The 27,500-nt window shown below is 52.5% G+C and overlaps 1 protein-coding gene across 5 annotated transcripts in view; it reads left to right on the forward strand.

Annotated features, from left to right (window-relative positions):
- Positions 1–2,526: 2,526 nt before the first annotated feature.
- Positions 2,527–27,500, forward strand: part of DVL3 (dishevelled segment polarity protein 3) — a 32,297-nt gene continuing 7,323 nt past the window's right edge. For 3 of the 5 annotated variants that reach the window (XM_086618041.1, XM_086618043.1, XM_086618042.1), the window contains exons 1-4: positions 2,527–2,693; positions 22,883–22,952; positions 26,801–26,922; positions 27,335–27,441. In XM_086618041.1, coding sequence (XP_086474167.1) covers positions 2,527–2,693; positions 22,883–22,952; positions 26,801–26,922; positions 27,335–27,441 — 466 coding nt within the window. Of the gene's footprint in view, positions 2,694–7,526; positions 7,863–22,882; positions 22,953–26,800; positions 26,923–27,334; positions 27,442–27,500 lie in introns of those variants that run through there. The other 2 variants (XM_086618045.1, XM_086618046.1) reach the window with 1 other exon arrangement.

The following is a 27,500-nucleotide window of genomic DNA, read 5'->3' on the forward strand; positions in this document are numbered from 1 at the left end:
TTGTGGACCTAGAGTGCTCAGCACAGTCCCTTGCTGCTGATTTCTTTGGCTCTGTGTTACTAACCTCCGTTCATTACGAGCGAGTCATGCTTCGCAAGACCTCTGCGAGCGGTTAAATCAATCTATTGGTTGAGTCTACTCAATCTCTTGGCCTGTTTTAAAACAAAAGGCAGCTGTAACAATAAAATTTCATCTACCACCCTGGGAGCGTGTGGCACCCCTCCTCTGGGCTGCACGTACTCCCTTGGGAGCTCAGTGCTTCAGAAAACTGCCCTTCTGGTAATGAAGGTGTCTAACATGTACAATACAGGCTCCAAGGTGCATCACAGCTGCTGAGAGGTGGGCAAGAGAGTGGCCTTGTCAGGGGAATAATTCTTGCACATGGGCCCAGCTTTTGGGGTAGGGAGATGTTGCAAATAGACTTTAAGATTACCTCTGTCAGGGCTGACGCAACAAGAAGCAGCTTAAACTAAATTTTTCCATTCCTGACCTGGATTCTTCCTTCCAGGTACATCGGCTTTTACCACAGAGCTCCGAGCATGAGGAAGTGACAATCTTCCAAGAGCTGAAGTGGAAACATGGGAGAGCCTCATGCCTCTTGCAACTTCTGCTTAGCTGAGGTCTTCCCTTGATTTTTTTTTTTTTTTAATTTAATATCGGATTCTTCACCCAGTCTAGCAGTGCTGCCCAGATAATTGCCAGCAACGCCCACAGGACTCTTTTTATGCATGAGAAGGCTATTTAGCTCATGCCTGCCTGCCAGCCTGAGGAGCTTGGCTCTGTTCCCTATAACATCTCTCTGGCTCCTCTTCCTATGGCAAGTGAGCCTGGCACTGAGGGCTGGTGATCTAGTCTCATGCCCCGTGCAGGCCCATGGTGCAGTTCTTCCTCTACATTTTTTTCCTTTTAATCCAGGATGGTGCAAGGTGGTTTTTGCCCTTCCTGGTGGTGAGTGTTCCCTAAACTCCATCCATCCCAGCTCTGCTCTCAGCCACAGCTCCAGGAAACTGCTGATGGAGACAGTTCCTCAGTGCCCCTTGGGTGCTGGTGAGGTGTCCAGAGGGGAAGCCAGCCAGCCCAAGACTGCTGCAGCACAGAGGCAAATCCTAGAGGCTGGAGTCACAGTACTGATGACAGTAGGAAAGAGTGGTAGAGGCCAGGGAAAGAGAGGATGAGGAAGAAGCCACAGAGCCAAGAGATTGTTGGAGCTGATATGTGCATGGTTGAAGAGGCCACGGTATGTGGAATGGAGAATGTTTGTGAAGAGCAGAGGAAGGAGTCTGCTTGGTGAGGAAATGAGGCTGGGGAACTTGAAGGGATGCTGTGATGTCCAGTGCCATAGTATCAGGGATGGGTTTTTGGATGGTGACAAGGGGTTTGGAGGGAAGCCACAGCTGGAGAGGAACTGGGGCAGGAGGTGCTGTGCCCCTCTTGTGCAGCAGAGTCCCTGTGCGTGGTGGCCATCAGAGATGGAATATGGGGAGTTCAAAGGGGTCTGGACAAGGTAGAGCAGGATCTGCCTCGTGTTCTGTAAGCTATACTCGAGAGGTGTGTAATTGTATGAGGAACATGGGAAAGGCTAGGAGGTGTGTGAAAAAGGACCAGGGCTGCAGAGACAGAAGGGACGGCCTAGGGTGTGTACAGGAGGTTAAGGGATGCAAGAGCACGTGTGGTACAGGAATGATCAGGTGTGTGAAGCAATATCGGTGGGTGTAAGAGGGGTATATTCAGATGAAAGCTGAATGGGAGGGGTATATGGGTGCATTCCAGTCAGGACTGGGAATGTGAGTGCATGGGGTTGACTAGGCTGTAAGTAAGGGGACATGGATGCAAAGTACCCACAGATGGTGGGGCTGTGTGTGGCCGGGGAGGCGATGAGGGGTGTGCAGTCCCAGCAGGGCAGGCACCCAGCCGGGGTGCAGCAGGAGCAGCGGTGGGTGTACGGCCCAGGGAGAGCGGTGGATGGCTGCGGGCGGGAGTCACGGACTGGCCGGGGGTCTCATATCAGTGCGAGATCTAGCTCGGGGGCGGGGGGCGGGCCTCGATAGTGGCAGGGATCGAGGATGTGCTGGACCGTGCCCCTCCCGGGGTGCCCGCCGAGCCCCGGTGCCGGTCTATCCCGGCGTACCGGCTCCGGGTGCAGGCCCGTCCCGTCCCAAGACGCCGGCTGGGGCGCCGGTCCGGCTCCCAGCTCCCGCTCGCTCCGCGGCGCGGCCCCTGCGGGGCGCCGGTTCCGGTTCCGGCGGAGCCGGGGCGGCGGGCGGGCGGCGGGGGAGGAGCCGCGGGAGCCCGAGCTTGCGCTCTGCGGCCGGGCGGCGCTGGGACCCGGAGAACAAGGGGCGCGGGGGGCCCGGGCGCGCGGAGGCCGCAGCCGGGCCGGGGCGCGGGCGGGGGCCGAGCCGAGCCGGGCCGGGCGGGGCCGGGGCCGGGGCCGAGGCGGCGGCCGGGGGTCGCGGGCTGCGCCGGGCCGGAGGCGGAGGAGGAGAGGCGGAGGAGGCGGAGGCCTGGCGGCCGGGCAGGGGCGCCATGGCGGCGGCCGAGACGAAGATCATTTACCACCTGGACGAGCAGGAGACGCCGTACCTGGTGAAGCTGCCGATTCCGGCCGAGCGCGTCACCCTCGGCGACTTCAAGGGCCTCCTCAACCGCCCCAACTACAAGTTCTACTTCAAGTCCATGGACGACGACTTCGGGTGAGAGCAGACCCGGGCCCGGCCCGCCGACCGCCGGGGGGGAGAGTCCCTCGTGTCCCGCGTGGGGCTGGCTGGGGGCGGAGCGGGAGCCACCCCGGTGCGTCGGGGCTGGGACCCCCGGGGTGGGGTGGTGGCCTTCGGGGCTGACGGCCCCTCTCGTGCCTGGTCTGGGGAGGGGGACCCACATCCGTCCTCCACCTCCATTGCCTTGTCTTGGAGGGAGGTGGGGGTGGTGCCCGCCTTGTGTTCTGTTTGGGGGGAACACGCACCCTCGCCTGCGCCCCATTTAGAGTCACGTGCATCCCTAGTTAGCTCACCTGGGGGGAGGCTGGTGGTGATATCCCCATGTACCTTCTCTGGGGCCGGTGGTCCCTGTGTGCTGCCTCTGGGGACAGCCCCCCATCCTCCCTTTTTCTCGGTAGCTCTGCAGGAAGCTGCCCCTGCAAACTCCTGGTGGTGTCCTCTATGCACCTTTTCTGGGGTGGCACCCCAGAGAAAGCCATTGTCCCATCTGAGGGTCATCTTCTCCCCGTGCTCGCAGTGTTTGGGCGGCACCTTGCCTCAGAGGATTTCTCCCAGTGCAGTCCACCTTGGGGGTATATAGCCGTGGCATCCCCTCACGCATCCTACTCTGGATTGTCATTCCCCATCTAAAGTGCCTGGGCATCTCCTACTGTGCCTGCTCGGGGATGGTGCCCCTTGTTCCCCCTGCCAAGAGGCTGCAGGGGCGGTCTCTCCTCTATCAGTGGATTTGGGGACAGTTTCATTCTCCTGCTATCCATTTTGGGGACGGCCATCTGTTTTGGCAGCTTCATCCTCCACATCTCACCTCTGGGAAGAACAGGTAAAGGGGACCAGCTTTTTACTCCTCTGTCTCCATGGAGAAGGAGCGCGAGCTCTCCACGTGCTGCCCATCCCTGTCCCTGAGCAAGGGGCGTGTACAAGACCTAATGTATGCACGTAGGTGTCCCATCCCCAATGTAAGATGTTCTGCGCTTGATCTCTGGGATGAGTCTGTATAGAAGAGGGGTGCAGCCCTGCCTCACATCCCACCTCCTGCAGGGCAGCTCTCTTCCAACACCAGTATTTTCATCACTTCTTTTGTTACACGCTTTGGTTCCTTCCATCTCATGTGGCTGTTTGGAGGTGAGGACATATATTCTGTTCCTTGTTTGGATGGCTTAGTCTTCTGGGGAGACCCTGCTGTGCCCTGCATTCATGCAGTTGATAACTGTTCTGAGGAACAAGTACCACGTGAAGCCAACTCTCTGTAAGACTTTTTGCCTTCACTCTGTTTTGTCCAGAGTCTTCCTACATCCGATTGTCCTCTAGCGTTTTTGAGGACCTCCGTTTCCATCCTGGGAACGCAGCTTCTCTTGGCTTCCCCAACATGTGACCTGCTACCATTCCTAGCACTTTGGTATTTGAAGGAGTTGCGTGATCCTCCTTCCTCTGGTTTTTTTCCCCGCTCTGAAGGTTTGGTGTTTACAGTTGGTCTTGTATACGGAGGCTGGGACTGCAAAAAGCTTTCAGCTTTGTAGTCTTCCTGGTGTCTTCTTACTGCGCCAAATACCTCCCTAGGCTGTGATCTTGGCTCGTGCCCTACGTTGAACAGGGCTGGGCCTGTTCAGGGTTTGGATGGAGATCGGTGTGGCTGCCTCGGCAAGGGGTGCTCTCCTCTCTGCAGCCAAATTATCCCAGTGCCCAGGCTCCCGTTAGTTTGGGAGGTGCCAGCTTTCAGATGAGGCTTGAAATTTGGAGTCACTCCTTTGACCACAGTCTGGGATGCTTCGTCTCCCTAAATTCCTCCTGACCCAGTGGAGAGCTTGAGTGCTCAGAAACTTCCACGTTCTCTCCAGGCAAATAGAAGGCTCCAGCCCTCATTTTCCATAAATTTCCTCAGCAATATCAGTTGTCTGCGGATCGTTTCCTGTCCCTCAGCTGTTGAGTAGCGTTGGGTGCTATGAAACAGCTGCCTCTCCCCATCTCAGAGGGGACGGTGTTCATTGGTGGGAGAAGCGAATTCTCCGTGCATGCTGTTTGTAAACAAATGCTTTGGGATCCTTTGAAATGTTCTTCTTGAAGTGAATTCAAACTTGTCTTGAATGAAACATTGCCATGTGGGTGGGAGAGTGTCTGCGTAACTATAAACAAAGTTTAGTAATAAATAGCAGCGTCTCGCGTTGGGAAGAGGGGTCTGGTGACAGCAGAGCTCTGTGCTGTGCCTTTTCATCCTCCTCTGTTTCTTTAAGGCTCCACAAGAGGAGGCAGATGGTAGATTAATGAAACTCAACGATAAAGCAGCATAGGGAGTTGTGGATGCTAGCAGGGAGAGGGGAAAATCACTCAGGAAGACGCAGCGACTTTAGTTGCGTCAGAAATGCATGGGATGAGATTTTTGTTGGGACCAATTCAACTCCTTCTTCTGGGAAGAGTGAACCTCTCTGGAAGGGAAGGTGCAGCTGAGAGGGGTCAGAGGCTGCGTGTGAGCAGCCTGTTCCTTGGTGAAGTTCTGCGTGACGAGTTGCGCAGTTGGAGCAGCACGTGGCAGGGCCTTGCGTGGAACAGAGGGGAGAAAGCCTCACATGGTGCCACCATGGATGCCTCATCAGGAAAGCTGTCTTTGCTCCTTTCCAGAGAGCTGAAGAACATGCTGGTGGTTGGCTGGAGCACGGTGGGGAACAGCCAGAGCAGTCCAGCTGCAGCCTTTTCTCTAAGAGTCCCTGGAGCCCAAGGCACCACTTGAAATAGAATCATGGAATCATTAAGGTTGGAAAAGACCTTTAAGATCATTGAGGCCAACCAAAATATTTTGTGAATCCTGGTAATTGGTGTCCAGGAGAGAGCAAGCCATTGGTCTGCAGGGAGAGTCAGGGATGGAAGAGCAGGAGGCACCTCAGCTCTTTGACTGTAAATGTGGGCAGTTAGGGAAAACCAGGAGGAGGTTAACGATGGCTGTATTCAGAAGCTGTGTGCCAAGGAAGGGTGTTGTGCTCTCACATGTGTATCCCTCTCAGCCCCTTCTCTCAAGATGCCCTCTGGCCAGCATGGGAGATGGCCTGGCTCGTGCTGGTGGTTTCTGAACTGGGCTGGTTTTTGTCAGTGGGGCAGTGTCCGGAAGCAGTACCCAGGGTAAAGCCTCTTTGTGAAAGAGATGAGCTATTAACAGCGGATGGCCTTATGGCAGCCGATCAATGAGGAGGAGATCTCCAGATCCGATGGCTCATGATTTTCATCAGCAATTGGACCTTTTGCAGGACCCCTGTGGCATAAGACAGAATTCTCCTCTCATCTCTTGTTGGGAGTGGAGGTGTCTCACTTTCCAGGGTCAGCTGGAGCAAGATGTGGTCCAACGTTTCCTCTTACCTCTGCTGCCCAGACTGAATCTGTTTCTCTCTATTCTTCTTCTTTCCAGGCTGTGATCTCCAGCCTGGCATTCCCTTCAGCTCACCCCATCCCCAAGGCAATATTACAGCCTCAGTCTTGGTGTGTGGGATTTTTCATTCTTTTGTTTATCTTGTTAATATTTGTTTGCTCTGAGAATCCAGGCGGTGATGGAGCAGCTTCAGTGTTTACATCTCCTTGGAAATGTGAACTGAAGCTCCGCTGGGTGGCTGTGGAGTTGTCAGGCTGTGCCAGGAGCTAATCCTTCTCAAAGCGCTCAGCCTGAAATTAAGAAGACCTCAGAATGGTGTCACCTCTAGGTGGGAAGGAGGAGAAACGAGAAGACTTCATGCACTCGATCTTGGGGAGAGGAGCTGTGAGCAGCCGGAAGGCTGCAGAGTTTTCTTTCCTGGTATACCCAGCACATAGTGGGCTACAGCCACAAGTAGAGAATCCAGCCTGAGCCCAGTGATGCGGAGCAGTGACGCAGGGTGTGGATATTTGTGCCCATGTTGACTTTGTGTATTGCTAATCCCACGACTGGAGACACGTGGAGGAGCTAAGCAGACTGATGATGGAAGTATGGCAGCGCAGAGATGTGGTACGCTTTTCTTGGACTGAGGTACTTTGTGTGGATGTGCTTCGCTGTGAAGTGTGGAACTACCCTTAGCCTGCTAAGCTTGCCCTCATTAGAGAAGAGGTTTTTTTTCTACAGCTTGAGTCTTTTTATTCAATACCTTGCAGGTAAGATCTGTGTGCTGGTCAGCAGGAGAGCGCATTAGATCAGTGCAGTGCTATGACCACTTGAGATCCATGTTCTCCATCAAACCACTGTAGGTTTTCCATGGGGTTTTAAACAGACTTTTTAATTCTTGGGTTTTTTTTATTCCTAATCTGTAAAATGGAAATTCTAACAGTGCTCCTGTGCCTTGTCTTGTCCACTTGACACTGTGAGCTTCTTGGGCAAACATTTGTGTGGATCTTAGCACGACAGAGCTCTCGGTTCGCTAGAGGTGCTGCAAGAACGGTACTGTAAGTTCTCCTGGGGACCTGTGCAGTTGGGAAAGGAACAACCGTGCTGATAATCTGTGGTAGTTTGTAGTTTGCTGGGATGTGGGCCGCAGTGACGCGTAAAGTGTTACCTCCTGCCCAAGTCCATTGTGAGAAATGTACCTGTCTCTGGGCAGCATGGATCTTCTCGCCAGCCAGGTTGTGTGCATGTTTGCCCCAGCCGGCTGACTATTCATCTGGCCCGGTGACTGGTGCAACTCTGAGGATACTCCTACATCAGTTGAAACATGGTTTCTTTTGACTCATTTTTTTGCTTGTAATTGATGCTGTTCATTTTCTATCAATCAAAAGGTGTTCCCACAGGGGCGTGATAAAGTTTAAATTAAACTTTTCAAAGCAGTTTCAATTAGTGTTATTTGTGTGTCCAGGTAAGTCCTTAGCACCTGGCCCGAAGTTCTGTCTTGTCTTTTCTATAAGTTCGGGAGTGTCTGAAAGTTTGAATTCCTTCTGCATGTGGAAAAAGTACTTGGGTGATCGTTTTGCTTGTCTCCACTTCACTCACTGACCTCTCCTTTTCCTGGTGGGAGAGCAGAAAGGCCCACTGTACTACAAGGGGACTGTCCCTCCCTCCCCATCTCACTTACTTGTTCTGCTTTGCCAGGAGGTCACCAGCGATTCGAGGTGCAACGGTGGGATGGATGGTGCTGCTCCTCCCACCGCTGCTGGTTTCTCCCTCTTGCAAGTGTTGATTCCAATTTTAACTTCAGAGCTGTGGTGAGTGATTCCCAGGTCTCAACTGTCAAGTGAAAATTAGTATCCAACTGATCACCAGCCCAGTATCTAATCCAGACCTGTTTAATTATCACCTGCTCTCCAAAGCCGGGTCCGAGGCAGTGATTAGGGCAACACTCTGGAGGGAGAACAAAGTGGGCGCTGCTGGAATTCCCAGTGCAGGGGTCAGATGCCGTTGGTATTTGGCGACCTCATCTCCTGCACATGTTCATGGGGAAATGCGTTGACGCTCACTGAAAGGCTGAGTGATTTATTTTTATTGCGGGGTCTTTTTGAAATTTATGCCAGCAGTGACTGTCCTTTGGCTGGAAGTGTTTGGAGCCAGGGAAGGGATCCTAAACTTAATAGGCGGTGTCAGTCCCTAAGCAGTGGCAAGCCGCTGGCATGGTGCCCCTGCCTTCCCTGCCAGCTCTTGGTAGCGTGAATTGGGGGAGTTGTTTTATTTTGATTTTTTGAACTTTTTTTTTTTTAAATTTTGCATCAGAATCTCTGCTGTCTGTAGAAGACCTTTGCCTGTCCTATGCCCCTGCTGGAGAGTGCTTCCATGTCAGCGCAGACGTCGTGCGGGGAGAGGTTGGCAAGAGGCCTGTGAACAAAAGGGCTTCCAAAACGACACACGACTACCTTGCGTGCTTGCGTCCTTTGCAGTGCTTCTGTCCGAGTGACAGCACCGGCCTGGCTGCGAGGTGGCCGTCCCTTTTCTTCGTCTTTTGGCCAGTCCCTGTCCTTTCTGTGCGGAGGGCAGCATAGCTGTGTGAGAGACCACACACCCCATCTCTTGTGCTCCCTACTCTGGAGGATGCGTGGTTCCCTGCCTGCTCACGTGAGACGTGCTGCCCTGCTTAGCTAGGGTCCACCGGAGGTTATTTTTCAGACGTTTTGCGTGTAGGTTACTGCAGCCCGTGCCTCTGTTTCGTGGGCTGCTGAGGATTTGGCAAAGAGCTGCTAACCACTGTCTGCGCTTGTGGTGGGAAGTTCCTGTAATGCTGCCTGTGCTGGGGGGTGGCCCGTCGACACTGGAGCTGATCCTGGCTGGAGCTGCTGCTGGAGGCTGTTTCCAAGTGTCGTGGTGGTGGGGCCGCAGCAGTGCCGAGGCTGGGGTTCAGAGGGAGAGGGTTAGTTGATGGCATTCACTCCTTCCCTGGGTTGTATTGTCTGCGCCTGGCCGTGTGTGTCCTGCTGTTCAGACCCAGCTATTACTGACTCCGTAGGTGTCCGGCTTTGTCTGTTGTGGTTGGAGCTGTGCTCCGAAGGCCACATTGGATGGCAGTCATAGCCTGGTTTCTTTGCCCAGAGGTGGTGTTCGGAAAGCCAAGTTAGCCAAATCGGGCTGCAGACCAATTTCCCTAAGGCCTGTCTGTACTATGCAAACAATGAAGCTTTACAACAGCTATTGAACTTGTTTGCAGCTCGAGCTGGTCAGAATTCTTTTTTGACTGAATGTATTTTCTCCCAAAATATGATGTTATGTTGAAGCCAGCATGTTTCTTGGAGAGGTATTGTTTTCAATTATGTTTTTGATGGGAGTGTTTCTTAATTTTAAGCCTCTCTTGTCATCTCTGAAAACGAGAAAGAAAGGTCAAGAAACCTTTGCCTGTCCATGAGAATGCAGCTGTTTTGATGCAGTTCTGTGTTTTGAAATCATCTGGAGGACTGCGGTCCTCCAAATTCCTGCAGAGCAAAAACCTACCTCGATGTCTCAGAAATTGCCATGAAGTAAATAAGTAAATCTCTGCACCCTGTCTGTGATGCAGCTGTGCTCCAGCGTGGTTCAGTCTGTGAGGTCAAGGCCAAACACTGTTAAAAATGGCTCATAAACCACCATAATCTGGGTCGTGACCTGAGCGTTGTTCATTGTTATGGGATGATAGTGGTGGCCCCACTGCTCAGTCTTCTGGTTCTTGTTGAAATACAACTTTTAAGAGTTTCGTCTAGAACTTGCTATTCCCAAACCCCAGACCTTGGCCCACTTGCAGAGTGGGCACTGGATCCTCTGGGTGGTGACATAAGGAGCGATGTTCCTTCCTACATGGCTATGGTGAGAGCAGGATGGGCAGCTGGGGAGGCAGCGTTTCATAGTGGACTCTGAGGAGAAAGGTGCTGGCTTGTAGGGGTGGAGGCAGACGGCTTGTGAGCCCAAGGCCCGTGTGCTCTTCTCCAGCTTGCTCCTGGCCTCCTTCATCTGTGATTTCTCCACCTGGTCTCCTAGCAGGCAGAGACGTCTGAGTCTGAAGCCTTGTGTCCTGAACTCTTGAAGGTGGAGGTGGTTACCCACCACTTTGTGTTTGGGGATGCTCAGAGAAGAAGGGCACTGTGAGTATAACCAAAGAAAATCTGGTTTTCTTGGCAGCTTTTCTGCTGCCCAGATGTGTTTGGCTTCAGTCCTCTCTCAAGGTGGGCATCAGACCCTTCATCTAGACTTGAAGGCTCCATATGTGGAGATGTAGGGTACATAGCTAAAATTCCTCAAGTCCTTTTTGAGCTCATGGTACTTAAAGTGGTGAGAAGCCTCTTGCATGTCTGCACAGCAGTTGCTGAACTGTTCTGAGCTGAGGGCATCTGCCGTAATGAAGTTCTGCTCCTCCACCCTTAGCTGCATCCAAATAGATATAACAATGTTGTGGTTTAGGATATTTGATCCGCGTAAAAGCCCATGGAGGAGAGCTGGGCTTGTAGAAAGCAGCGGACACTGTGCCTGCAGGAAATTGCCTTCATGTTGTCGCACCAGCTTTGCGCCGAGCTGCACATCTGATGAGGCAGCTGTCAGGACTGTGTGTTTTTGGTGTTTCCTATTGATTTCCTTCTCTCTCCATCCCTTGTTTGTTATTCAGAGCCTGCCCTTCTGACCTGTGCTGGATGGATGGTGGTTTTCCAGAAGGGGGATGTGGCACCATGTGGCTGTGTTACTGTTTGTCCCAGTGGTGCTGGCTCGTTAGGCAGCAGCTGGCAAGTTAAGTAAAATTTAATCCTGCTTGTGGCTGCCATTGGAAATTTTTGGACCAAATCCTTTTGTGGCTTTTAGAAAGGCGTTGAAGTAAGGTACAAATCTAGGAATTAGTCCAGTCTCTATGACTTTGTCTGCTTTGTCTATGTGCTTATCTATGTAATGCCATGGTGGCCTTAGGAGAGTACGTGAGCTCTTGGGCCATGAATATCACTGTCTCCAAGGCCTGCTTGCAGAACTGAAGTATTAGTATCTCCCTGAGCCCCTGCTCTGAAGCTCTTGATTTCACTTGCTTCCATCACTGTGTTGTTAGTGCTGTAGCACTAATATTGAGCCCATCCGGGAACAGGCTGGAATTCTCTGGGGGCTCTGGCAGGCAGAGATGCCTGGTGCTGACCTTCCTGTGCTGTGTAATCCTGCATTGCAGTGGAGGGTTGGGACTGTTGTGGTTGTTGTTTCAGTGATTTATTAAAGGATACATGCCAGAGGCATTGTTTTTCCAGTCACAGCTACCTATTGAAAGCATCAGAAGCAGCATTTGGGTACCCTGCTCCACTAAGTCCTCTGTGTTGGTTCTCCCCTCACTGGGGCATCTGTCTGCATGTCTTGGCTAAAATTAGCTATCCTGCGAGAACGGGAGGAAAAGAAGATACAGTGAGCAGTGACTGAATTGCTGCGGAGGGAGTCCGTCCTTCTAGTCCTGGCTGAAGACGTGAGCCGGAGGGGGGAAGGCTTCCTCGCATGACTTGGAGCAGAGATCCATTTCTGGGAGAGCTGGCACCAGCTGCTGTGTGGGAAGATCTTTCTTCTGCTGGTTTTTGACCTGCCTCTAGGGTTTGGAGAGGAATTTATGTGCTACGTGGCCCCTCTGACCACTGGCAGCTGTCTCTGTGATAGGCTGGGAATTCAGGGTCTTGGTAACAGACTGTGGGCTTTTCCTTGTTTTCTGATGGCTGGCAGCTCTGCCATGTACAGACTGGTTCTGAGGACACTGAGGGTCTGCCAGAGGGGTCTATGTTTTGTGAGCTCTGGCTCCGCATGGATTATCATAGTGGGGAAGCTGGTGCTAGCACGTTAGCCTGCCCACTCACTGGGCTTTAAGTTTTTCCCTCGGCATTGCTCTGACCTACTCTGACCTGCTTGAGATTCACGGTCCTTTTGTGTTTCACCATCTGCGAGCAAATAGGTTGTCCCCTGTACACCCACACCATGCCGTGCTGCTGTTGTTGACAACCAGAGCAGTGCCAGAAGCGCGGTGGCAAACCTGGCTTTGTGTCCTGACCGTCAGCAGGGCAGGGGCAGGGAGGCTGCTGCAGCTGTTGACTGGGTTGGCCCCCGGGCACAGCAGCTTCTCAAATCAAAGCTTTTTTCAGAAGCTGTGATGGATATGCAGGCTCCATACTTTTGTTTGCATATGGCTAACGAGCTGTCCCAGTTCATTCAGCCCTGCCAAGCTCAACCAGTATTTTAAGGCCATTAGCAGACAGACTTGCTTGTGGGCCCAGCTGAGGCCGTGCTAGACTGGAAGCTCATACAGGGCTTTAATGTAGGAAGTCTTGCCATTGCGCTGTGTTCATTTAAATTTTTTCTTACTGGCTTTTGTAGCTCCGAGAAGGGTGGATTGTCATGGATCTAGCTGCACAGCTGAGTCCCTTATGGCAGACCTCCCAGTTGTCTTGGACCCAGAGCTGGTAAATGCACCTTTAGGTCCTGAAGGGCCTCCTGTGAGATGGATTTTCCTTCCAGAGTGAAAATGTTTTGTTTCAGCTGGGGCCAAAAGGTGGGTTAGTTTGGGAAAACTCTTGAGATGATTCCCTGCCCATGTATCCTGGAAGCAGCAAAGGAGTTTCAGGGTGGCAACATCTGCATCAGCTTAGGGTACGCTCTGTCTAGATTTCCTTGAGGCAGCTCCAACTTAATACAGAGGTATGTAACATTTACACGGGGTGCGTGCATTGAGTCTGCTGCGTCTGAGCTGGGTCAGACTCATGCAGCATGTCTCTGTGCTTCTGGATTCCCCCCACAAACACAGGAGCTTACTGCGGTGGTCTTTTTTGATGTGCCAATATTGCCAATGTGGGACATCACTTTAAAAATCTTTCGGTGCCTTCATATGACGTTAATTTTGGCGCAGTTGATACCTGTGCTCTGGTGTAAGGCTACCTGGCATACATGCTTTCCTGTGTAGTGAGGTGTATAGATTTGAGGTTAGGACTGTGTCTGGCCATGTTATCTGTAGGGACGAGGTGAGCTCCTGGTTGGTCAACACATGGTGCTGGCACTAAGTGTTTATAGTGACTTTGCGTGACTAAAGGAGGGATGCCTCATGGGAATTTGATGTCAGTATCACGGATAATTAGGAAGCTCAAAATTGGGGTCATCTTGCAACTTGACTTATCAGCAGATCCACAGACATGGGCAATGGTCCTATTGCAGTAATAACGTGCGACGAGTCTTTCTGGGCTGCTGTTGGAAATAGTGAATGTGTAGAGTGACCAGTTCAACATAGTTACTGAGCTCATGGGATATTTACAGACTGCAGACAGGTTGTGCTGCCCTCCACTGCACTTCTCCATCCTTGAAGGATCTGGGAGTTGGCAGTTGTGGTTTTGAGACCCTCCACAAGAGGAATGTTTCACATCACGTGTGATGGTAACTTCTGGAGGTCACTGACCGTTATCCAGCCTTTGGTGCAGTTGTCAGAGATGGCAGGTGGGAAGGTTTTGAGTGGTATGTGAGAGGGTCAGGCCTGGGAGTTCACAGTGTCAAAGAAAAGCAGCAGCTCTGAGTTGGACTTGGTCCTCCAGAGGTGAGCTATGTTGCTGTAGTAATACAAAGCACCATCCTCTTCTAACTCTGGGGAAACTTACCCTCTTGTTGAAAAGGCTGATGATGCTGGATGTAGAGGCGAGTCCTGGTGGGGTCTGTTCTGAGTTCTGTACATGGCATTTCATGCAGGCTACGAACTAATGCCAGTCATTGCTTATAGCTGGGCAGCTGAAACAGGAAAGCCAAGCTGCTTGCAGAAAACTCTTTCCTTCTAGCTTGAGACTATGGCCTGCTCCCCGTTTTAGTAAATCTCTGACGCTGCTTTGGAGGAGTCCTACACAAATTAGGGTCTTCTGACTGCCTAGATATTGCTTTGTCTGGTGAAATATCTATCAGGTGTCATGAGGAGTCCTGTGGGTCAGGACTTTCGTAAAGGAAGGAAAAAGAAAGTAGTGTTTTCATTGCTGAGAGTAAACCAGCAGCACAGTGGAGACAGCTCACATTTTCCCTGCTTCTTGGCTAATTGGATTCCTTTTAATTTACAGGAATTGATTGGCTCCTGCTTTATGGCTCTCATCTGTTTTGTGGAGCTGTAGTTGAGAGAGTTGTGTACCAGCCTGTGCTTGGTTTGGTTAGAACTGGAGCACCTTTCTTGTCTCCTCCTTCCAGCAGTTGAACAGTATTAGCTTGTTTGCTGGGTGATGGCTGGAGGGCAAGCTTGGCTGGCCTGGCAAAGGATGCTTGGTAGGAGATCGCTTGTTGTATTGTTCAAGGGCTTGGCCCTGTGTCTTGAAAGGTGTTTGGTGGAGATGACAGATATCAGCTGAAATAAATGAAGTACATAAAAGGCTACTAAAATGCGATCTGTTTGCTGTCTGTCTGTACAGGAAATTTCTTGTACCATCCCCTGCATTGACACTATCAAAGCAGGAGACCAGGGGAAACAGCTAGCTTTCCTCTACTTCTGACTGGTTTTGTCTACTAGTAGACCTACGTAGGAGCTGATCGTTTAAACTGTTGTTTTCTGCAAGTTCTTCCTGGCGTGCTGACAATTTCCTAAGAGTGCAGTGAATAGTTCAGGTTGCGCCAAAAATTATCCAGGGCCTAAATAAAGGCGAGGAAGAAAACATGCATCCTTGTCCTAGCAATGGTCAGAAATGGTTCTTATGAGCATTCGGAACCCTCATGCTGCCTGCTGCCTGCTGCGTTTTAGGATCAGAGGGACATAGTATCACTGTTTGCCCTTTTTGCAGAGTGCTGCAATAGCCTGGGATCGGGGACAAAGTTCTTTCTTTGCCACCATGCATCTGTTGTGGCTCTGAAAGACTCTTCTTTGTGTGAGTCCTTCTCATTGTCTTTGGCAAATGTTTTGTAGTGGAACCTAATTTTGAGCTTTATTAACTCCCTGTTGGTTTTATGGGGGTTCTCTGTATGTCTTACAGACCCAGTTAGCAGAGATATTGCTGATGGTAGCCCAGCTGGATGCAAAGAGTAGGTGCAGTCATCTAGAGCCTATTATCCTTCCAGACCCCTTCCCACTGGGTAGGAGGTTGGGCCAGTTTCCTTGAGAGATTATTCCAAAGTTGGTCGTGCTAGGAGAGAGTAATGTGAGCTGGTCCATGTCTTGAGGGGAGGACACATGTGGAGGCTGCTTTGTCATCTCCTGGTGGAGATCTGTCATTAAATACAAATTAATTGTTAACATGATGGGAGAAGCGAACCTCACTCCTCCTCCCCACAGACATCTGCCTTGTTCTGTGCTTTCCCAGACCTGCTCTGGAGGTGGCTTCCCGGCAGAAAGGTGCTCCAAGAGCAAGAGGGCTGGTGCTGGGCAGGGCTGCTGTGCTGGCAGCCCAGGACAAGGGGCCAAGCAGACAGCTCTGTGGCAGCTCCCTCCTTTCCCAGGTGTGGAAGTCCAAGCTTTCAGACTTCGTTTCCCACCCTCCCCCTCTTCCCGTTTTCCCCTTCTTCTCCTCTCCTTGCTCTCCCGCTGAGTTGATGCTTTTCCAGGAATGAGCTGTACTGCTGGCCCAGCACATTCCACAGCAGCAGCGATTTCTTGGCAGGAGCCTTGCCTGCTGTTAAGAAAAAGCAGGACTGACTTGGCGTCCCCGAGCTGAGGGCCAGAAAAGGAGGGCCTGGGTCTACCTTCCTCACGGGACGTGCGGAGCCCTCCTGGACATCATGCCCCTCTTTCTCGCCTGTTGCCTATGTGCTCACATCCCCCAGCAGTCCTTGGAACCCTTTACAGCTCCTCGCTGTCGTCTTAATTGGCGTGAAATCCTTGGGCATCGCGAGGGACTTTTCTAGCCAGCCTAGAATATGGATGGGTGGCTTCTGTGGAGATTCGCAAAGAATTTCCCTGTGGGGCCCAGACATCTCGTCGACGAACTTCTTGATAGGATGTGGTTGTGCCCTTTGTGTTTTTCTGCCTGCAGGAGCTGAGGGGACCCTTGTTCCATCTCTCTGCATAGTCTCTTCCTCTTTGTGGGCAGCAGCTGCCGTGTCGCAGCTCTGCCTTCCGGTCTCTTCCCACTGCCCGTACCCAGACGGAGCTACGTGTCGCAGCAGACCGAGCTGCCCCTGCTTTGCTTGCCATCTCTCAACGTAGATGTGAACCGTGAACTACATCAGGATTTCACCGTCTCGTACAGATGTCTTCGTTAGGCTGAGGCCGCTTTGGGCCCATTTCCTATCCCACCGTGAACACAAGGCCAGCTTTTGGTCACTGCTATGTCTGTGGGTGTCTTGGTTCCCTGAAGGTCATTTCTGCAGACGTTTAACCTCAAATCTTTCTTACAATGAGTCCTTGCACATGTATCCCTGTGTTGGGCCATGCAAGCTCTTAGAGCTGTTGAGGAGCTGAAACTGAGCTCCCACGGTGAAGATCCTGGCTGGGCTTCTGCTGGCAATTCCCGTTTGTCCTGATTTCCAATTCAAAGAGACTGATAGTGTCACTGAACCTTCGGGGGCCTGGAGAACACTTCCTTTGATGAAGTCTCTAAATGTCCTTCTGAGAATTGGAAGCATCGCCTGGGCAGGGCGGGATTAATTAGTGTGGAGGTGCCTCCCACAGTTCCAGTGCAGCTTCCTCCTCTCCATGCAGCTCCCTCCTCATGGCCGGTGGGTTGGAGGACCCGCCTGTTGGGCTTGTTTGCAGAGCAGTGCTGCAGCCAGATGGTCACTCCGGAGATAAAGGCGGGAGGGCTGCCAGGGCTCTTGGGCTCACTTCGAAATCAAAGCCTGTAGCTTTGCTTTGATAAGTGCTGCTCCTGGGCAGGCCTGTGAGGTCGAGTGGCTCATTCCTAAATGCCATTCCTTTCCCAGTCTCTGGACTGGATGAACAGGAGGTCTGTGCTCTGTCATCTCCCACCCAGTGGTGCCTGTAGGACTGGGCACAGGTCTAGCTGGAGCCAAGCTCTCCTGGACAGGAGGGCTGTGATTGTCCTGGTGTATGTCCAGTGGAGTGATTGCAAATGTGTTGCTGAGGGGTTCTTGGGGAAGACAGTCACCATCTTAGATGTCTGTTCAGCCCCTGCCTGAGCGACTGAGGGGAGAGCACAGCAAGCTGTGGGGTGCGTGGGGAGGCTGTGGGGCAGCAGTGGTGAGCACAGCTGAGGGGAGACTGGAGAGATGACAGTGTGAAAACAAGAGGCTGTTCCTGTGCTTTTGCTCATAGGCATGATGTCCTTGCTCCTGAGGAGAGCAGGTGGTAGCTTGAAATTGAGTGACCTGCTTCCCGAGGAATCCTTGTGAAGCTCCCTTAATTTGTTAGGAGAGCAGAGGTGACCTCTCCTGCTCAAATGCAGAGCTGCGTTATCGTTGTGTTAGCAGGACAGCTGGTTTGTGCTTCTTGTTTTGTAAAAAAGATCCCAGGTAAAGACAGCGCTGCAAAGGAGCTGTCACACACTTCCCACGGGGTGCAGGGACAGATGGGAGGACAGCAGCACCTCTGGGGAGGAGGGCCTGACAGAGCTAAACCACCCACAAATCTGTATTTTGCTTTTTATCCTGTGCTATGGCATAGAGGAGCGGTGGACAATACCCTGTCTGGGGCTGCGGGAGGGAAATTAAATGGGAGAGTGATGGTCCCTGTTTACACTTGGAGAGCCATTCTCACCACTGTGCAGTTTGCACCCTATGTCATCCTCCTCGCACAGCAGGTAAAATACAGTGAGGAAGACCCAAAGGATGCCCTGGTTTACAGAGATAGACAACTCAAATTCTCAGATTCTGTTTGATACATGCTATTTGCCTGTGAAGCCCGAAGTCTCACTGATACATGTACGTACCCTTTTGTTATGCCTGTAGTCCTTGAGGGGTTTGTATCTCCACAGGAAACACACGCGTCACATCAGGGCTTACTCTAACAGGAGGGTATTTCCCATCCAAAATCCCAACTCTTGTTGAAGAATCGCCCTGTCCAGTTTTCTCTTTGGGTGAAATGGCTGCAGAGCTTATCCCCATGGCCCCAGCATTTGATCTTGCAGAAGGGAGGTGGGGTTTGCTCTAGAGCTAGGAGGTGCTCATGTTTGGATAGTAGCACATGAAGATGATTCCTTTTACTATACAGCGTTATTAATCTGTACAATCATTTGGAGACAAGACTTCCCTGCCCTAAGGGGTGTGTACTAAAGGTCTTGAAAATAAGATCACATTTCTGGTGTGTAAATCCCTGAAGCTTGTGCTATTGGGTAGAAACATCTCCTGATGTTTTTGGGTTGTGTTGTTTTTTTTTTTCCTGGTTCTGTGGGCTGTAGGAGATGAGGGCTCAGAGGAGGTAGATGTACAGAGATGTAGGTCAGAGGAGTGACCTGCCTAATCTGTGCACTTTTGGGGGGTTGTAATAGATAATTAAGTTTAGCATTGAATTTCTGATCTTTGCAATGTTGGAAGAAATGTTGCTGTTCTGTGAAGGTCTTTCCTCTTGGTAATTGAACTAAATGAATTAAAAATCTTGCATTTTTTCATCTTTTTTAGCATGAAATTGTCACTTCTCAATTGTCTTTTCAATCTTTGCACCTCTCCTGATTAGTCTCCTTTTCATCCTGACCATCGAGCTGTCTAACATGCTTGAGGGGTCCCCTTCCCTCACCTGCCTTCTTGGTACTGACCCTCCAACTCCAGATTCAGCTTTTCTGATCACCACTTCATCCTGTGATCACTTCTCTCTGAGCATCCTCCCCATTGTGAGCCCTTAGATTGACGAGTCGGGGGACGGGACTGCCAGAGACGAGCAGCGATCGCTGCTGAGCTCCAGCCTCCATCCACATCTGAGGTTCAAATCCTCCTGCTGGAGCCTTTGTCAATGCCTCTTGGATTTCTTCTTTCCCTGGACTCGCGTTACTCCATCCGAGTTCTTCGCTGGGACCCCGCTGTGGTTAGCGGGTCCCGCTCAGGAGAGACCAGAGCTGGCTAGAGCTAGAAACTCCCTTGTATCCGCAGCCTCGCCCGGGCTGGAGGCCACCGAAGGGAAACCGGGAGGCCAGGAGCGCAGCAGCTGTGCTGGTGACGGCTGCGCAGCCCAGGGTCTCTGACACGGCACAGCCGTCTCCGCAGCTTGGATTTTATGGCGTCCTTTCTCTCCTGCGCACGCTCTCTTGTTCCCCACTTTCCCTTCATTCCTAGGGCATGACTATGTGATATAAAATACCCTCTAATTTCCTGAGTTGGGCTGGGGCTGCCTGGAGAAGCAGTGTCTGCCTGCCTGTCCCTCGCCTGCCTCGGCATCCTTGTTCGAGGCTGTCGGCCATCCCCTCTGGCAGGGTGCAGGAGGGAAGCTGAGAGCGTGGCATCTTCTCAGGCTGTGGGCAGAGAGTCTGCCAGTTCTTCCAGAGAAGCCGGTGGGAGGATAGGGATGGAGCGAGGGCTGGAGCCGGGTTTCCTCCGCTTTCCCTGCCTGCTGCTGGGGCTGCCCCTTCCCCTCCCCCAGCTGCATGGGAGCAGATGTGCTGCTCGTGTGAGCCCTGGCAGCCCCCTCTGCACACCCCAGCCGGGCTCCTGCGGCAGCCAGAGCCTCGTCCCCTCCTCCTCCCTCCCCAGCTTGGCCCCGAGTCGCTGGGGATGGCAGTTGAATCATTGAATCATCCGCCCACTCGGCCTGCCTCCCCTCTAACCCTCCCTCCCTCCTTCCTTCCTCCCGCAGGTCTCTTTGTTGGAAAATTCAAGGCAGATGAGTGCCGGCGAGTGCTGGGCCCGCGGGCCAGGCGATGAGCACGCAGCTTGGCTGCAGCACGTCGGCTGGCCCTGGGGACAGGACGGGGGCCGACAAGCGCCCGTTCTGCTGGATGATTCTCCATGCAGAGCAGCAGCGCCGAGAGGGCTGGACCCATGCTCTCCTCAGACTGCCTCTCCATAGTAGAGGGGTTTCCCTGGCCACCGTTCTCAGCCATGTTGTGCCCAGCCCCCAGCAGGATTTCAAACATGGAAAAATTTGAACCCAGGCTACCCTGATGGACAGTAAACTAAAAGCAGTCCCTTTGAAATCAGCCTTGGGCAGATGCTTTCCCTCGGCTGTGGTGGCTCCTGCCAAAAGGAAAGGCTTTTAGAGAACCAAGAGACCCTGAGCTGCTTCTGGGTCTGCTCTTTTGGGATTCCTGGGCTCGGACCCTGTCAGCTGGGGGCTTTTCCCAGCGCGTCCATGGAACAGCTTTCCCTCCCAGCACATCCATAGAGCAGTTTCATCTCATGGCTGCCTCCCCATGCAACTGCGGAGGAGAAACGTGGCACCACTTACAGCTCCCCCAGAGGCTGCTGGCTTCTGACGTGAACCTGTGGTCTTGTTCGTGTGAGAAGTGTGGCTTGAAGAGAGTGGTGAGAGGTGGGGAGGGGAGAAAGGCCACAGCTCAGGGTTGAGGCTGGAGAGGAATGCAGAGCACGAATAGCTGGGACGGTGCGAGGGGTGACAGACGTGAGTAAGGCTGCGGAGATATTCCTGCTCAGCATGTGCCCAGTTCCAGCGCTATCAGTTTTTGCTCTATAGAGTCTAAATATATTTATTATCCGTTGTGCTTTGGCATCTGGGTGATAAATAGTGATAAATAATGTAGTGGCTGGGGAAGGAGGGAGAAAACTCTTCCGGGGTGGAGCTGACCCCTGGGATGTCTGGGGCAGGAGCCGGGTAATAGGAGCGAAGAGGGACCAGCTCTCAGGACAGAGGGAGCTTGTTCTCCATCAGGCATTGCACTTGAGGGTGGGCGGGAGGTCTTGGGGGTTGACTTCCTCTGTCCCCACTGAAAATGGAATAGTTCATTTGTACTTAGCAGTTGGTCACCTTGACCCTGCAAATATATCACCCTGTCCCTTCACCCTCAGGCAGGGCTCTGCGTCCCCGAGCAGGCAGCATGCAGCGCTGAAAATTGGCTCTGCCTGAAGTTCTCTCTAGGAATTGGATGAAGTCCAGGCTGCTGGCGACAGTATGAATGGATGCTAGCGCAGCCAGGCCAGGGCGCGCGTACGCTGGGAAGTGAGGAGACGACAACTTGCCTGCATTGGAAAGGGTTGACGTGGGCACCGAAGGGGATGGGTCCTGGGGGGACTGCCTGTGTTTGACACTCATCCTGGCTGCAGGGGCTTTGGGTAGAGGCTGGCATGGAGCATGCTGGAGAAGCATTAAGCCAGCAGGGTTTTAATCCATCCTCAATGCTCCTTTCCTGCTTTTTCCTGCTTCTCCATCTGTGCAAAAGGAATTAATGCACATCCTGGAAATGGATTAGACTGCTCAAACCGTGACCTCCTCATCCATGCCTTCTGGGGATGGGTAGTGTTTGTCGAGTCCCTTTGCTGGCGCTCCAGTTTGGGCAGGGATCGTGAGTGCCAGCTGCCAGCAAAGATGTGACAACGTGCTGCCTTTCATCCTGTAGGACAGCCCTTCGCTGAGCATACGTGACACTGGAGCAACCGGCGCAGCTGGCAGGGTGGAGCGAGCCTGCTCCCCAGGTTCTGGTCTTCCAGCACTGTTCATTTGCCTTTTGCTGATGCCTTGCGAGTGTCGGTGAGCCTTGCTGTCCTGTTTTCAGTGACGGCTTGGGCAGCTGTCGTTGCACCAGGGAGCGCAGCCGGAAACCTGGAGTACGTGTTCCTCCAGGTTCCGGCGTGCTGCCTCTCGATGGCTGCGTGACAGTCTAGGGCAATGGGTCACAGCTCTGCGTCCCACACTTGCATCCTCTTCGATTCTGCGTGAGTTGGGGACTGGCTTGGGGACCCTTCAGGGCTGTTGACGGGATCCCACTTCTGCATACTCTATTGTAGTTACTTATAAGCTACTTCTTTTTAATACATGATTTCCCTCAGTTTCGTGTTCGTTCTTTTGTTGTTCTTCTGTTGGATTCTCTTTCCCCCAAACATAATTTATTCACTGGTTAGTTACCACGGGTTTCTTTTAAGCACAGTATGTGTCAAGCTACCTTACCTTGAAATTAATATCACAAACTACTTGTAAGATGTATTTGTATTAAATAAGATTGCTTAAAATATTGTCATTGAGTAGAAAAGAAAATGAGCTTGTTAAAGCCTGTTTTGCCATTACATTTGATTTATCAAAGAATGGTATTAATTGAACCTGGTGAATTGACAAGTTGTTTTGATTGTGGACTCACTGTGGAAAAATTATTTAGGTGCCTGGTGGTATTTAAAACAGAAAGAAGACGTTTTTTCCCCAAAGAAAACTGGTGTTTTTACTGTTGGGGAAAAAAAATTATCAGCGCTTCTTCCACTGTGAAGACTGATAATAATGCAGCTGTTTGTGTAGTGCAGGAACATGACATTGTGGCACAACTATAAAGCTTGAAGTGATGTTGAAATATTATGTATGTAATTAAAAAGCAACAGTAACATTTGGGAGGCAGCATGTTTAATGTATTTCACTTTCATCTGTTAGAAAACTCTGACATAGATGTGATTCTTTCAGATCATTATGAAGAGGTTTAAATTATGTATTTCTTTAGAAATAGGCGAACTGGTGGATTTCTTTAGAAATAAGCAAACTGGTGGAAATATGCATCTGAATATTTCTTTTTTGACTGATTAAAATGTGAATTGGGGAGTAAAACAGCTGGATGCACATGGGGGAGAGCCTGTTCTGCCCTTGTCTTCTCCTCTGCAGTCTATCAGTCATGACTGTGGGTGTAGGAAGCTGTAGCCTGACAGCAGGAGGGAGCTGCCAGTCCTCTCCCTGCCCCATCCCCAAGCCTGGGCTGCTTGGTTTTGGGGGTAAAGAGCCTCCTGAGAAAGCCTCCTTTTCCTCTGAAGTCCTGGACCCAGCTCTAACTGCCTCCTCTCCCCTCTGCAGGGTGGTGAAAGAAGAGATCTCGGATGACAATGCCAAGCTTCCCTGCTTCAACGGCCGGGTGGTGTCGTGGGTAAGCAACCCTCTTGCTTCGGTATCTCGCTGCCTGTTTCTGCCCCCTGAAAACCGCCCTTTGGTTGCACAGTGCCAAGTAAGGCACGGGGGCTGCTCCGTGCTGTCGGTGTGCTGACTGCTAATGAAGCCGATGAGCTGGATTACCGTGCTCCAGTCCCTCAGCTGGAGAGAGGGCTGCGTGGTGCTGAGTCGGCCGTGCTGGGGAAGACGTGGGATGCCTCTGTGGAGAGCTCGTGTTAACTGATGCCTGGCAGAGGTGGTGGTCCTGGCCTACCTGCAGCGTAACCCATGTGCCCCTACGGCAGGGTCAACTTTCCAAGGAAAGTCCCACTCCGGTGACTGGCGCAAAGGGCTTAAGTGACTTTAGTGCTGGTGAAGTGGACTGGATTTGACTATCCTGAAGACGAAAGGTACTGCCTGGGCAGCTGCAGGACAAGCTTCTCCCTCTGTGCTGTGCCATGCACATGCTCTGTCCCCTGCCCGCATGCCTCCCCCTGCCCCTGAGGGGACTCTCTGTTTGCGGGGGGAGAGGGTATTCAGTATCCACAGTCCATCATCCCTTCTTCCCCTCTGCTGAGCTGCAGTTTGTGCTGATGGGAGTGCGTGGATCTATGCCAGGAGCAGAACCAAGACCCCAAGTGCCTTTTTCCAGAGGCCACCAGGTAGTTCCTAAACAGTGAGAATCCTCAACAAATCAGTTTTGGTTGGACCTAGTGATTCTTCTGTCCCTGCACCAAACAGCTGGGTCTCAGCTGGGGGGCCATAAAGCAACTGTGTTTTGGGAGGGAGGGTGGGAGTGCCAGGACTGGGCACCCAAGTGCCCTGCTGCCAGACTGGCTGCTGCCGGGATGCCGGCCGGGGGGCAGTGCACAGGGTGGGTCCTGCCCGCGCCCCGCACCGGGAAGAGCGGGTGCGCTGGGCTGCTGCCCAAAGGGCTGGGGCCGGCCGCCTGCTGTCCTTCCTCTAGCAGTTAGCCGGGCCCTGCGGAAAACAGCCTGTCCGGCTCTCGGCCACCATCCCTGCTGCTGCTGCATTTGCCTTGGGACATCTCCCCAGCTCTTCCTTTCCAGCTGCCTTTTGTTTTCACCTGCTCTATGGGGAGTCCCAGAGGCTCTGAGCCCTTTCCACTGCTTTATTTTACCTGGCGTGCCTTTCCTTGTGGTCCACGCATCCACGCAGCTGCTGGCTTTCCTCATAGGGGCTCTCTGGTTGCTCAGTGTGAGTGGCACAGATTCGTTGTGGCTCTCTCCAATGTGACCAGGGCGCCCTGCTGCTGCTCTGGTGTGCTGGCTCCTTGCGGGGAACTTGTGCCTGGAGTTAGCAGCGCTACTGGCTCTTGTGCATGAAGGGTGACGGCAGTCTTGGAGACCTTTATGCACAGCTGATGATCCCTTTTTCTGTCTCTACTGGGAGTCTCCTTCTCCATGGGTGGTTTAGGGGCTGGAGAGGAGCACTTGCTTTGCTGCTTCTGCCAGACAGGCCAGGATGAGGCTGTTTTAGGAACTTGGTACTAATTTTAGCTAGAGGGAAAGACGGGGGCTTGGATTCAAGTGAATATTTCCTGACAGTGCAAGAGGCAGGAAAAATGCAGGATGGTTATCAAAACCTTCCCTGGAGGAAATCCCAGCCCCAGGAGTGTTAGAGGAAGGCAGCATCAGTCCCCCTGCTTGGGAACACCCCCTCTCCTCCTCACTGCTGTTTGACAGCTGCCTGTGGCTAGTTCCCTCTGTCCAGATCTATTTGCCTGGTCTTGCCTTGAGATCTTCAAGCACAGAGCACTATATGACTTTTCCCTAGACAATGCTGGCCATTTCCAGCAGCCCTTCTCCCCTGTGCTCCCAGGCAGTAGCTGCCAGAGCAGAGATGTGGCCCTCAGGGAGTGGGATGTGTCCTGGGAAGACAAGTCACTGAGAAGGTGCCGGGAGCAGAGCTGGGCATGTTCCTGAGGCTTGCTGGAGAGAGGGAAGCTGAGCCGAGTGTGAGACAAGAGCTGGTTAGACAGTTGCAAGAGAGCAGGAGCTGTTGGGCTTGTCCTGGGGCTTGTGGGACGGGCTCTGCAGCTTTTGACACCCCAGGGTGCTCTCTGCCTTGTCTGCTGCCTTGACTGCAGCTTTTTCAGGGCTGCTTTGTCTTCCTTGCCTCAGCTGCATCCCTGTCTCTGTTCCCAGTGCCTCCCTGACAGCAGACCTCTCTCCCCTAATGATGATCTGTGGGATCCATCCCCACATTTATCATGGTTTCCCCAGTTCTTGAAGGTGGGCAGGGCATAGCTCTGTATTTCATCAGTGATGTGGGAAGCACTCAAGACCTGTGTAAATGGGCTGTGCCTCCAGCACCTGGGTTGGCATCTGCTCCTGCCTCCATGCAGATGTGGTCCCCACACCAGCAAGTAGCAGAGCTGTCTCTGCATTTACGCTGGGCATTATGGTTTGGGCAACAGCTATCAGTTCCTTTCCAGCCCATGTTTCGTGATCCTTCTGTCCTGACCCACAGTGAGGCTCCTCTGTTAGATCAGACCTCTCCTGTGATGGCTGGGCAGTTAGTTCAGGTACACAGGCTGAGGCCTGACCCCTCAGGTACTGGTCTCCTCACCTCCCTAGATTCGGCTCCAGGATGACCCACAGCCTGTTTTGTCTGGAGTAGATCAAGACACTGGGCCCTGTGGTCCCTCCCTGACACTGGGAGAGAGCCAACCCCCCTGCTTGCCCATGCTGTGCAGGGGACAGGTGTGGGGCAGACATGAAAAGCACGTTTGAAAGTCCTTGGAGATGGAAATTGGTATTCCCTTGCTGGAGAGCTCTCGCCTGTCCCTGGGGACTCACTCCCTGACCAGGGGAGGGCTCCTCTCTGGGCCCTGTCACCTCTGTTTTGGGGGTCCCTGAATGGCTCTTGCAAGGAAGAGGCTTTCTGTTGCTTTCCTGCTTGGCCCTATTGGAATTAGCCCTGCTCAATGCGGCTTGAAAGTGAGGAGAGCACAGACCTGGATAGGGAGTGATGATGGGACAACCACTTTCCATTGAGCTCATTTGAAACCTCTGTTTCATCCCACTGGTGAGCCTGTTCCTCCCAGGAGGGGCTCCACCTTATTCCCTGAGCCCTGAAGCTGGTGGTTTATCTTAGAGCCAGAGGCAGTGATTGATGTAGGTCTGCCAGGGCTGCCCCAAAGCATGGCTGGTATAAAGAGTTCCTGAGGTTTTGACTCTTCCTTGAATTTCTGCACTGGGGAAACCGTTGAGCCTCCCAGAGGTTGTACCCAAGCCAGTTAGCTGGGCACAACCTGAAAGTTTGCTAAGTATGTGCGGAAGCCAGAAGAAGAGTGTGTTGGAGTCTATTTCAAAGCCAGCTTCTGCCCTGAGCTCTGTTACCCGCAGCTCGCATGGGCTGGGAAGGTGAAAGTCCTGCTGGGTCCCGTTGCTTGAAGGTAGAGATATAGAGGCTGGTAAAATTGAGAAGAGGAATTACTAGTAGCTGCCTCTTCTGATGTAAGAAGAACTAGGGGAATCCACTCCCTGCTACAGGACATGTGCTAAAGGTTACCTGAGTGTAAAAATTATGCAGTGTGGGTGTGCAGATGATGTCAGAGTCTCCAAGCAGGGCTGTCAGCCACCCTGATTTCACCGCTGGGTCAGGAATTCCTGAGCCACGAACAGCCAGCGTCTGAGAAGGTGTTGAGGGGAGTGTTGCTACATGCTTGGCCTGTTCCATACCTGGTCCTGGGCATCTGCTGTTGTCCACCGTCAGAGATGGGATCCTGGGCCAGGCAGGCTTTTGGCCAGCTCGTTTGGCCACTGCTGTAAATGTTTTCACAGTGCCTCAGCCGTTTCATTCTGTCTCTCGTTCCTCCAGCTGGTGTCTGCAGAGGGTTCCCATTCAGATGCTGGCTCGGTCTGTGCCGATAACCAAACAGAACTGCCACCCTCCATGGAGCGCACAGGAGGAATTGGAGACTCCAGGCCCCCCTCTTTCCAGTAAGTTACCTGGACACCTATCCTGGTTTCCGAGGGACCCACAGTGACTTTGCTGTAAATCCAGACCAGGGGCTGGGACTCTACTATCCAAATTGGCAAGGATCACAGCCAGCTAGAGGGGAGGATTCTGGATGGGGCTGGGAGCAGATTCAAAAGGGAGCTTTATTGTTCCAACAAGCAAGGGCATGCTGAAAATAATGCAGGGAAGTTGGCAAAGAGCTGGCACAGCTTCCCCCTGTCCCTTGCCCTGCACTTATAGATGTGCTGTGGTTGTTCCCCACTGCCTCTGTTCCTGTCCCTCAAGAAAGAAACAGCTGATGGCTGGAGGCTCGTGCTGGCCAGCACACAGGTAGAGAGAGCCTGCTTAAGTTGTTCCTCTTTGGACACGTTTGTTCCTTTTATCTCATTGCAGCCCGAACACTGGGGGGAGTCGGGAAAACCTGGACAATGAGACAGAGACAGACTCAGTGGTGTCATCGCAGAGGGAGCGACCTCGTCGGAAAGATGGGCCTGAGCATGGTGAGTGTTGATAACATGGCAAGAGCTCTGCAGGGCATGGCTGGAGCACAGTGGGGACA

This window comes from Tauraco erythrolophus, chromosome 11 (assembly GCF_009769465.1).
Source record: "Tauraco erythrolophus isolate bTauEry1 chromosome 11, bTauEry1.pri, whole genome shotgun sequence".
Classification (NCBI taxonomy): Eukaryota; Metazoa; Chordata; class Aves; order Musophagiformes; family Musophagidae; genus Tauraco; species Tauraco erythrolophus.